The sequence below is a fragment of the Diadema antillarum genome, unplaced genomic scaffold, assembly GCF_040938485.1.
Source record: "Diadema antillarum isolate AM-2024a unplaced genomic scaffold, OU_Dant_1.0 seq00000437_RagTag, whole genome shotgun sequence".
Lineage (NCBI taxonomy): Eukaryota > Metazoa > Echinodermata > Echinoidea > Diadematoida > Diadematidae > Diadema > Diadema antillarum.
The window spans coordinates 1520001-1532795 of record NW_027271414.1 but is presented as its reverse complement, the minus strand read 5'-3'; the positions used below and the strand labels follow the sequence as shown (position 1 = coordinate 1532795).

Below are 12795 nucleotides of genomic sequence, written 5' to 3'. Positions count from 1 at the left end.
CAGTCTAAAATCATTAACATTTCTTAGCACAACAAATTTTTCAAATCAACTCATTTAATGCCATAGTGTAACAGTTGGTAGTTTGCTAAGTAAATGGACTCCACTGTCCAGGATCTTACAATAATTTGGCAGGTAATGTCTTAAACACTTCCTTTGCCATGGACCTTTGGACAGTGTGTACAACGCTTATTGGGTTTCCTGTGTCAGTCAGCACTCAAAGCATGCAAAAGGTTAAAGGGATGGTCCAGTATTGGTGGAGATGAAAATTATTCTTTTAAATTTTTGCGAGATACCAAGAAAACATTTATGATACAATACAGAGCATACCATTTTAAGAGGAATTCAAAGTTTATTTGATGAAAATCGGGTTTGGAATGACTGAATCATCCAAAAACAAAGTAAAACAAAGCGATCGTGATAAAGTGTGGGTCCCACACTTTATTAGAATCGCTCTTTTTTGGATATCTCAGCCATTTCAAAACCAATTTTCATCAAATAAATGTTAAATTTCTCATAAAATTACATGCTCTTTCGTATTTCATAGGAGGTTTCTCATTATCTCACCAAAAAATGTTAGAAACCTGAAATTAGATCTCAACCAGAACTGTACGACCCCTTTAAACTGTAAGAAGACATCAGTAAAGTGACTTCCTGTGTACAAGTACAGCATTCATGTCTGAGATTACCCTTTCCTCATGACTGCTCTCTTCCAGTGCGATCTAATTTTCACAGTCCAATCATAGCCAATAATTATATACATTTGATATCAACGAATTTATGTCGATGGAGACCTGTGTGAGTTTGTTTGCCACAGTATACTGTATACATTATACTGTATACTTTTTGCGTACAGATATTTTCGAGATTGAGCTGGTAATGGACATTTTTGCGAGATGTTATTTTTGCGAGATGTTATTTTCGCGATTGAGCTGGTAACAGACATTTTCACAAGATGTTATTTTCGCAAATTGACGCCAAGGCTATTGTAAATGTTTTAGTAGCCTAGTGCATGGCGACATTTTCGGGTTTTTTTTAAATGCACGGGCCAACAGTGATTCGCAAAATTCGCAAAAATACCAGCTTATACAGTATTGTTCCATCTGTAGCTCTGCACCACGTATAGCATTTTCCCTCTCTGATGGATCTTCAAGTCGTACATTGTATGTAGTGTACATTGTAGTTAGCATTTCCTACATCTTATGCCATAAGTAGATTTCCATGTACATGACCCCACTTTTGTCTATTATGTGAAAACATCATGTAAGTGGATGAGCCATAAGGGAGTCGTCCTTTGGAATCTCCCAACATACCCTTTAAAAAGCACATTGTATCTACATCTACCACCATGATGTCATGTTGTGATTTACATGTATCTATCAAAAGCATTTGTCTGTGAGCTTCGATCATGAAATCTTCCATGCTGAGTTTAATAGGTGTCAGTGGTGTATCATAGTAGTCATGTTGAGAAGATCAATTTTATCATTAATATATAAGAAAGGTTTCAAGGCAAAGGTAAATTTGATCATATCATCTCATTATCATTTCATAAAAGTATTATATCCAAACTCAGATACACACAAAAGTTTACTCTTAATAAGTTCAGGTCCCATTTCATAAAAAGCTGATATGATTGCAACATTTGCTGGAATGACAATTGTCATGGTAACGACAAGAATCCAGCTTCCTGATTGGTTGTTGCTATGGAAAATTGCCATTTCAGCAAGAGTTGCCATCCTTCGACTTTTGTGAAACGGGGCTCAGTTGTACTCTGTAGTTACTCATTTTCACAGTCTGATTTTGTCTCTGATTAGTCTTTAGAGTAGTTGGTACAGGGATTCTTGCATTTCCTTTGCTTAATGCCTGACTGAAGTAAAAGTTACCCTTTGTGTATTGGAAATGGCTCACAAATACTGAACTCTGGCATGTGGTGCATTTGATACACTATATTTTGCTGAGAAGTGTCATAAACTAGGTGTAACTGAAAAAAGGGATCAATTAAGTGTAATTTTTGAGGTTGTTCGAGAAAATTAATATTTTCTGTGCCATGCATAACACTCTTTCTTCTGCAGTAAGTTTCTTCTTTGCAGGCATTTTTTTTGCTCTTTCTTAACCTGTTGAGGACGAGTCCCGAGTATACTCGGGCAGGCGTCTATGGGAAATGCGTGTTGTAGCAAAATCAAACCGTCCTCAACGGGTTAAAGGAGAATAGTACACGTACATTGTACATTTTACCATGTCCAAAAAGTGTACATGTACAAGTATTTATCTTTCACCGGGTTTGTGTAATATGTGATTGTGTGCGTGTGTATTCACATACACACAAGTCCCATCTAATGTAGCTAGCAACAAAGTGTCAATAACTTTAAAATCATGCAAACAACAGTGCTTGAATGGACTGATAATGAACAAAAGAGGGCGCTTGGCTACAGGCAAGCTGGCAAATAAATCAGAAAGCCTGCAGCATGTACATTGTACTACAGATTTTAGCACAGAGGTGATATTTGGCGAACTCTTGATATACAAAAATACAGTACGTTCATCTATTTCTGTAGCTATAAAAGCACCACATGCATTGTAGATTAGATAAAGAGACAAAATGATTTGATGGCATACAAACGGTCTGCAAAGTGCTACTGTTGATCACTTTCAGACATGAAGTTTTCAGCCTTCGCTTTGCAGTGTTAACAGTGTGTGTTGTTACTCTTACTAGCATACATATGTTAACTTATTAAAAAGTAAAGATATAGTCAAGTGATGATAGCAAGTCAATGTTGCTGCTGGTTTTTCTTTTTGTAGCTTCCAGTGACATCCAGAATGTGTCATTTTAATTGTATTTGATAAAGGACAAATAGCAAATCTAATGTAGGCCAATGTGCAAAACATCATATAAACTTTTCAGAAGCATTCTGGACCTGTAAATGATTTCATTCAACTTTGTCAAATCTACATGCAAATTCATATCAAAGAGCAAATCATAAACATTATTTTCATGCCAGAATGGTGTAATATGATTCATTTTCATGTTGCTATGTACATATTGAAGTGAGTGTAAATGTGTGACTACATACACATATATGTACAATATACATTAAAACTTTATCATTCATTTTTTGTCCCCCTTTTTCACAGCGGTAGCAGAGCCAGTAAAGGAAGCGCCAATATTCATCGCCACGCCACCGCCGATGACAACTGGTATTCCTGGAGAACCAGTCAGGATATCGTGCCGAATCGCTGGACAGCCGGCACCAAAGGTTGTCTGGTCAAAGGTTAGTGGCTCGTGTTACAATATGTGACATGCCACAACAAAAGGATTCTAAAGTCGCTGATTACTGAGCTGAGAAAATTGAGTTTAAAGTCAGATCATCAAAATTGGTCAAAACTGTCAGATTTCTGTTTTTGGCGTAATTTGTAGTCTAAAGTATTGTCTATCATCTGCCGAAATATCGAAGCTAAATGATCAAAGGAAAGGCAAGAAATTAGTATTTTTCTGGGCCATGATTTTCCAACTTTCAATGGAACAGAAGCATGTCCGAAGATTTGAATTTGGCACCTCAGCTAAACTCCACCCCTAGCAACGAGGGAGTGATCTCATTGGTCAGTGTGTGGCATTCTGGCTACTGATTGGTCGTGTGTAGATCGCTGGCGCTGAGCTTGAAGGAACATCACAGAGGTTGCTACAAACTAGGAGCATACCTTCTATTGTCAAGAGGTGAAAACTGTCTTGCCTCCCTTTGATCATGATAGCGTCGGAAGGAAAACTTTGAAGGCGGTTTTCTCGAAATGCTGATTTCCTAAACAGCTCGACATATCAAAAGACAAAAAGAAAAACCATATCAAATCATTGATATCTCCGCAACCGAGTACTACCGAGTCGTGTTATATATGAAATTAAAGTGGAAGAGTAAGGAAATAATGTCATGTAATTTTCAGAAAATTGTCCTCCACCGACTTTAGGATCATTTTGTTGTAGCGGGTCACTAATTAACTCTATATGTGCCAGGGTGTTGAACCCTCCTGTGTACCACCTTATTCTGAAATTTGCCATGTACATTGTATGAGTGCTTTCTGAAAATATCATGTTTTCCAAAGCTACAGGTATGTAACTTTTTTGATTGAAGCGTTTATGCTCGAAATACAGTAGAGGAAGGTTGCAGAGAAACTTGCAGGCTTTGATGTGATGTAAATGTCATGACAAAGCTTCAGCTACTGTATTTTCTTTCAAAAGGCCAGTACTCAAAGCAAATGCGTTCATGCATGTTTGTGCAGTTGAGCAAAATTATTATAAAAAGTTGGCAAGCCATTGACTGAGTTACGTGTGCAAACTCGGCACACAGAGTTGAAGAAAGAAATCAAAGAAAAAGCCTGATTCCATTGCCATTTGATCTTGCATCTGATGCAATATGATACTTTATATTAAAGGACAAGTTCACTTTCATAGACATGTGGGTTGAGAGAATGCAGCAATATTAGTAGAACACATCAGTGAAAGTTTGAGGAAAATTGGACAATCCGTTCAAAAGTTACGAATATTTTAAGTATCTGCGCAGTCACTGCTGGAAGAGAAGACTTCTACAGTGTATGATGTCACATGCGTACAACTACACAAAGAAAATAAAAAGAGAATTTCACAAAACTTTACTTTTTGAATAAAGTGCACATTTCTTTGACTTGCAACTGACGTATGTTAAGGGTAATATTATTCCCTCTGCCTTCTGAAAGAGAGAAGTCAAGTGTTCTTTTGTTATGCGAGAAAAATGGAAATATAGTGAATTTTCTTTATTTTTTCTTTATATCGTTGTACTCATGTGACATCACAAGCTATAGTAGTCTTTTCATCCAGCCGTGACAGAGCAGAAACTTCCAAAAATCATAACTTTTTAACGGATTGTCCGATTTTGCTCAAACTCTCACTGATATGTTCTACTAATATTGCTGTATTCACTCAACCCACATGTCTATGAAGGTGAACTTGTCCTTTAAGCACATTTAAAGTTAAGTGATTTGTATTGTATGTGCACAGGACGGCCGGCTGCTGTCCAGCGTTCCGCGCATGAAGATTCTTCAGGATGGTTCCATCCACACCTTACTCATCCTGGAATGTCTTCCGGAGGATGCTGGCGTCTACAACGTGGAGATATCCAGCCCAGCCGGAAAGAACTTGCAGTCCTTCCAGATAGAAGTACAAGGTAAGTAAGGGTAGCTACAAATGTAGTTGGAATATTTGGATGTACTGGACACCAATTTGGGGAGGAAGGGGGAAGGGAGGGGGGTTTAACAGTTTTTATGGGACATATCATGTACAGGGGACGTCACTTTGGCAGGGCTACCCTCTGTCTTTGTAGGCATTACCAATTTTGTAGAAGGTACCATTCTTGAGGAGTAAAGAATGTTTGTGGGGTATTAATAAGTTTTCTATGATGTGCCAGTCTTACCTCTCCTGTAAGAGGTACTGGTCCTGTGCCTTCTAGAATACAATAGACAGGTCTTGGAGAATGGCCAGGTCTTGTTTGGGGTGCTGGTCTTTGGGGCTACTGCTCTAGTTAGGGTAGTAGTTTTGTGGAACCACTGGTATTTTAGGAGACAGTCCATACAGGGGTTACCGTTATCAAAGGGAAATGAGTCTTTTGGGGGCAATGGTTTTGTGGGACAGACAATCCATATAGGATGGTTTCCTCTTGTAGGAGGCCCATGCCTTGTAAGGAGCATCAGTCGTGTGGAGGGGTGCAGTCATGCACGGGATGCCAGTGTGTGGAAGTGGGTTTGGGATGGGGGAGACCAGTCTTCTGAAAAGGGGCACCAAGTTCTTTTGGAGAGAAACTACAATGTAAGTTGAGAAAGGCATTTTCACTTCTCGAATGCAAAAACTCCAAAATGGTCCTCTTTTCCACATCACTAGCCCCACCCCCTGGTGAGGCCTTTGAGCCACAGATGCGTCCTCAACATCCTCAAGCCCCAGAGCAGGCCAAACGTCACCCAGAGGTTCCAGCGGTGGGGCAGGCTTCCTTGCCAGCGTTCCTCAGCGTCTTGACAGATTGCATGGTGCCCGAAGGCAGCCCCGTGGAGCTTGCTTGCGAAGTGACTGCCACACCCCGTGAGTAGAGGACCCCAGTCAGGATTTTTGTGTAGTTTGTGTCAACCGTTTCCATGATGATGATGGTTTCAGTGAGAAATGTGGTTCACTTTTGTTTACACTTTGTGTGCTTTTTGAGCACTACTTGGCACAGAAAAACATATAGCATTGCACACACTGTCCAAAGTCACTGGTATAGAAAGGATTGAATGTATTTGTCACAATGATTGTCAGCATAATAATGTTGGAATATACAGGCATAACATTACATAATGTGCATGTACACTCGTATTTAGCTGACTATAAGAATAGAGCAATTACATGACTGTATAATTTTATGTTAAAAGATTTGTATAGTTTTGGTTGAGAGCTAACTTCAGGTTTCTAACGTTTTTTGTTGAGATAATGAGAAACATTTTATGAAATATGAAAGAACATGAATTCAAAGAGGAATTCAGCATTTATTTGATGAAAATTGGTTTTGAAATGGCAGAGATATCCAAAACAGAGGGATCGTAATAAAAGGTGGGATCCACCTTTTATTACGAGCGCTTTGTTTTACTTTGTTTTTGAATGTCTCAGCCATTCCAAAACAAATTTTCATCAAATAAACATTGAAGTCCTCTTAGAATGGTATGGTCTGTACTATTTCAAAGTTGTTTCTTGATATCTTGCAAAAAGTTAAAATCCCAATTCTCATCTCCACCAATACTATACCATCCTTTTAATGCATAATAATCACTCAACTGAAATACTAAATATCTATGTACTTATTTCTGTGTAATGTACAGATCATTTCATAAAATAATGTACAATTGTAACTAGTCTTCAATGTACTAGTCTTCATTGTAACTAGTCTTGTAATACTAGTCTTCAATAAGAAAATGGAATTGTGTAGAAGAATGATGGTTGATCAATCACTGTATAAATTTCTCTCTCCTCTCTCCCCTTCTGTGACAGCTCCTGTGATAAATTGGTACTTGAACGGCGCCATCATCAAGCCATCGCGCTACTTCCGCATGAGCTACGTTGACTCGGTCGCCCGCCTACAGATTCACGAGGTCTTCCCCGAGGATCAGGGCGTGTACATGTGCGAGGCGTTCAACAACGCCGGCCGCGTGTCGTGCAGCGGCAATCTTAGCGTACAAGGTGAGTGGGAATCTGAAGAACTGTGAGGGGGCACTCCAATATTCTATCACCTTGATCGGAAGCAAACTCATGTATTCGGTAGAGAACATCGGAACCGCTGTTCGTCGGATGTACTAATGTTCTTTTCTTTGTGATAATATCTATTTATGTGCTACACTTTTGTTGTGGTGTTTTTGATAAATCATGTAATCTTTTTTTACTGGAGTTGATATTACTCTCATATCATCGGCACTGATATTCACTCAGCTGTAATTTATAGCTTATTAGGCAATTTATCCACTTTCTATCGACTATTTACACTGCCGTAATCATTTTTCTTTTCTTTCATTAATAGACAACATCGTATTTAGTGTATTTTAAAACTCTACTCTCTGAGGATTAACGGTCATAGTTAGCATCAGGGACCACTCACCACCCTCTTTCATTTTATATCATATTCTTCATCATTCAGTTTTCATGCTGTAGAGATTTCAGTCACTGAGAAGTGAAGTGTTTGGTTTCTGAACAAGAAAGCCTGTAGTCGCCAGTGTATTTTGGTACCTGTTAGCGAGAATAAAGGAGTGTTCTAACGAGAAGTAAATGTAGAACGAAAGCGACCTCCTTTGACGGACTTCATTTATGCTCCGTGATCGTCTTGATAAAAACTCTCCTCCATATTTGCGGGTCTGGAAGAAAAGAAATACTGAAAGAATGTGATTCAGAGTTATTGAGCTGGTCTGGTCGATTTAGAGAGCCTCAACTTCTTCTTTTTTTTTTTAAACAAAGCTTATTTTGATTACAATGAAATTCTAGTGCTGAACGATCACAATATCTTGCTTGAAGATTAAAATGTCAGATCTGATCTATCATTCATCTTTTGCTGTACCTCATAGCTAAATGATTATTTACCAACCATGGCCTAGAACACATTAAACCAAAGACACTGTGGACTCATTTCGTAAGAAAGATGTTAGGATCGCAATTCTTGCTAGATCAGCAACTTCTTGAAGCAGTAGCTAATCGAGAGGCTGCATTCTTGTCATTACCATCACGACATTTGCCCCTTTGCACTTTAGCAAGAGTTGCTATCAGAGCAACTTTGTGTGAAATTGGGAGTCCCGGTCCAACTGAGCAAAAAATCACAATCATTTCTTCTTGTGTTACTCTGTTTCTCTTGCTCATCCAAAATGTCATGGTTGTATAAATGTAACGCTCTACGTCCAAGGAGGATTTCTGTGGATGGGGTGAGGATGCAGTTGCTCACTGTTCTGACTTGTTGCGGACATGTTGACATCCAGGAACCATTCTACATCTCAGCATCCACCTGCTCATGTAGAATAGTATTCTCACGCTTTGCAACGCACATGCACAAGCTGTAATCATTGTTTAACGCGAGGATTTTGCCCTCTTTTGCACAGAGTGGATAGACTCACTAATATAATGCACTTAAAGTACACTGCACTGTCTGGCATAAAGCTAAACATAAAAATAGCAAAATGACTAAAACTAAAAAGAAAAAGGAACATTTTGTTTTCTTTGTTTTGGCGTATATTTGAGCATGTGCTTGCTGAAATGTCTTGTCCAACGGACAGTGAGCAATTGTATTTCTTTTTAACCTTGAAGTTTCTAAGAATTCATTTTTGATACAGTGAAACCATGTAACCTTTTTAAGAAAGCAAGTTGTAACCTTTTCTGAGGAGAACAGCAATATAAACCTTGCTTCAGGTTTTTTTTACCCTCTCTCTACTAGGCTATAGGACTAGCTGCACATAGACACAATTGCACTGCTTATGCCGTTACATCACTTGATGATAATCATTTTGAGTTCGAACTGAAGTGCACTTTTGCATTTATTTTTCAGCACTAAGAAAGAGGTTTAAGAATGTGAGGTAGATAGTGGATGGATGAAGAAAAAGAAAAGTAACAAACTTGTAACTGGCAATCTGCCAAGTCCAGAAGGGAAGCAACAAATTCATTTACTAAATATGCATGTCATAAAGAAAGCTTCAAAAGAGCTTTTCAGGACACGAGAAACAATGTTAAGGGTTTTTGCATCTAATTCTATAAATGCTATGCTTGTACAGTAGGTGAGCAAGGATAAAGAAAATCTGGACCTATCTACAGTACTGTATGACTTGATGTACAAATGTAAGCTGCATAGGGTTAGGCATAATACATGAACAAAGTGTAGGGAGATAATCTCGTTCAGCTTTCTTAGTAGGTGACCACAGTATTTCACGTACATGTACAATGTATGATTTAAATTATCTCACAGTAAATGCAAGGAGCATTTTTCCCCATTGTTTTCCCTTCAAATACTAGTATCTATGACCAGTCTTTGTTGCTGGAAACAAACAAATTGAAAGTCAGGCCTTCATTTCTTGCAGACCGAGTACTTAAAAATGTGCTTTATAAAACTTAAAGTAAAGATGCTAGTGATCATGACAGAGTTGAATTTATGTCAGTCTGAAAGCTCTGATGCAGATGTTTTGATCATTGTATATTTCCCTGATTGCTTTGATACTGCTTATTGTGTTCATATGATTGTTACAGTGCCAAAATATGTAAGGAAAATACAAAAACAATAAAAAAAGCTGTGTGAAATATTATGGTAAAGGGATGTTTTAGAGAATTTTGCAAAACTGATCTTACAATTGACGTTTGCTGTTAGACTAGACTGAAGTAATGTGAAAGTGTACATTTGTTTATTAGTTTCATGCATGTTGACATTTTTGTTTGCGTTCATCAGAATTTTCTCTTTTTTTATATTGGTCCCTTTACACCCATGTTTGGGGAAAAAAGATGCCAAATTGGCAATGCCAGAAGTGCCTTCAAATTCATAGGATATTATGCAAATATTTGTGTACATCTGAATTTGATATAATTTTATTCTTTCCTCAAATTGTTGTAAAGACACCTAGAATAGTGTCAGAGAGAATTACATTCATGTTAACTTTCATCAACGTCTCTGTAAGTGTTAGAATCATGGACTTACCGCAGTGAATAGACATTTCACATAGCTTGCCACTTTGTAGATATGTGCAATAGCTAAAAAACTAGTGAAAATAAGAATCAGTGATTTTGCAATATACAGGTAGGTCTGGTAATAAGATCTTTTGTGCAATTTCTGAAAAGTGCAGTCAGAAATTCAAATTTCCTTTCAAAAGAGAGACAAATAATTTGGAAATACTCGATGAACTTGATTCTCAATGCCTGGAAGGTGATGATTTGAACAGAGAACTGGCATGTAGTCTAATTCAGAGCTTCTTTTTTTTCAGCGAAGAATATTTCAGTTTTAGACTATAATACTGTGTGGCTTGAATTGTGTTCCTCTTTCGTGTATTTGCAATAACAAAGCAATATGGTTCCTGTGTTGGACATTGTCATTTCTTTAAAATGTATTTATGTATTTCAAGTTGGGTTTAAATGTATACTGATTTGTTTTTGGAATATTTGCGTAAAACTTTTAGTTAACACAAGCTTCCTGTGATGTCTGATTATTTTTTATATGTGCTATTTTCCACTGTATGTGTGGCTTTTGACATACAATATCAAACTCCTCTATAGGATAGAAATATTCAAATATGTTAGACAAATGTAGGTGTTAACAAAAATGAAAACCTTCACTTAAAGTTGTATTTTTCACTTAATTTATGGTAGATTTACCCTGAAAAGTTTTAGCCTATGTGTTGCAGCTACAATTGTATAAGGTATTGATATCTTATATATTAATGGGCGGAGAATGATGTTTAATTCAGTAATAGCATCATATGAAAAGTTGGTCAGAGTAATTGTTCTGATGACTACAATATTATGCTGCCAAACTATGTAATATTGCCTCACTTTTTTTTTCTTTTTTTCTTTTTTTTTTTTACTGTGGAGTTGTCATGCAAACAGATAGCTGTGTGCATATTACTTCTGTTTTAGTTCACCTTGTTCTATCTATGCTGTTTTTTGCAATTATTTCCTGTCAATTTTGGACATCACTATATGATTTGTGCATTAAAGGCTACAGTAGCATGAAGTGTGAACAGCTAAGCTTTATCGTTTTCGATATTCCGTATTCTTTTCTCTCTTTTTTTTTCCGTGGAAAAGAATGAGTTGATCTTGAACATTGATAATGCGGAATGATTGGTAGAGATGGTGTGTTTGTTTTTTTTATTCACCATCGTGTCAGACATACATCCAGGTCAAACTTAGTCTAATGATCCCATCGTAGCAATGATGCTGTAACATGTGCTGCACTTATTTTCATAGGCTTTCCATTCTGTTTTCTTACATGTTTATATACCAGTATATTCATATATTTATATATACCCTCAAAACTTTAACCCCAGGTTGACTAACTCATGTCATGACTACTTACTAACCCCCAAACAGTGATGACACTGTAGAAGGTCATCTAATCCATCCATTGCAAATCTAATAATCTCCGCTGAGGAGCCATTGCAAGACTTAAATTAATGGTTGCCAATTACTTGCTTTACAGACTCATTACTACAAGGTAAGATCATGCTGCTGGACAGTGCATGAATGTTCCTCTTCCACAAGTCAAACGCTGGAAGTCAAAACATTCAATTTTTGCTCGTTCAGGTCCTATGGATGTGTGTCTGATTTCTTGATGGCTATTTTTGTGGCACGGCACAGCTTAGGGGGAACGCAGGCTGAAACTGCCCTCGGTTATTCCTTTTTTCTTTTTTTGCTGCTCTCACTTCATATTCAATTTCTTCACCCATATACCCACCAAATCTCGCCAGAGCAAGGTGTATATATCACCATGCATATATACTCGCATCCAAAATGATATAATTCACCTGCTCTTCTTCTCCATTGCTTTGATGATAACTGGCCAAAATGCCTTTCAAAATCAGGACTTCGAGTTTGGCATTGATCAAACTCAATTATCCATAGCAGATTTCTGAGGAGTCGCTATGTTTCCAAATACTTGCCTTCCGGTATCAAATACTCCCAGTGAGGTCTTGTCATGACTTTATGGTCTGTATGAAGGACCACTCCTTTTTACATATTGCACCTGCACCCTAAACAGTACTGGCTGATGCTTTGCACACAAAATTAACCATGCACATTGCTTTATATCAATATCTGTTTTATATTCCTCAATGCCAGTTTCTGCAGCAGCATCCATCACTGCAAATGGAAATTGATTTACTTGTTCTGTTTGAAGCGAAAATAAAGAAAATGATTATCAAATTACTTGATAGACATCTTTTGAGACAACAAAATCAAGAGAAACAATTTTAATTTTTTGCCTAAAATCTTCTCTCTCTGTATTTTTGTTCTTCCTCTCTGCCTCTGGCCTATTTTCCAGTTGAAGAAATTGAGTCTGCAGCCGAGTTTGCGGTTCCCCCTAAGTTTTTAAAGAAGATTGTGAATCTTGAGGTGTCGGAGGGGACCCCAGCGCGCTTTGAGTGCAAAGTGGTGGGCAGTCCGCGCCCAGAGGTCGTGTGGTACCACGAGGGCAAGGAGATTCAGAGCATGCCGCACAAACGCATCTCGATGGATCACGATGGCACCTGCACCCTCTACATCCCCCAGGTCTTTGCCGACGACTCCGGCCGCATCTCGGTGACGGCCAC

The 12795-nt window shown here is 37.9% G+C and overlaps 1 protein-coding gene across 1 annotated transcript in view; it reads left to right on the top strand.

Annotated features, from left to right (window-relative positions):
• LOC139732582 (uncharacterized) overlaps positions 1-12795 on the top strand; it is a gene marked incomplete at its 5' end in the record, with an annotated part of 130299 nt that overhangs the window by 51274 nt on the left and 66230 nt on the right. Inside the window, 5 exon segments of the mRNA XM_071643435.1 lie at positions 3130-3266; positions 5021-5186; positions 5897-6091; positions 7031-7219; positions 12528-12795. The exon segment at positions 12528-12795 is cut by the window's right edge and continues 47 nt beyond it. Of these exon segments, the coding sequence (XP_071499536.1) occupies positions 3130-3266; positions 5021-5186; positions 5897-6091; positions 7031-7219; positions 12528-12795 (955 nt within the window).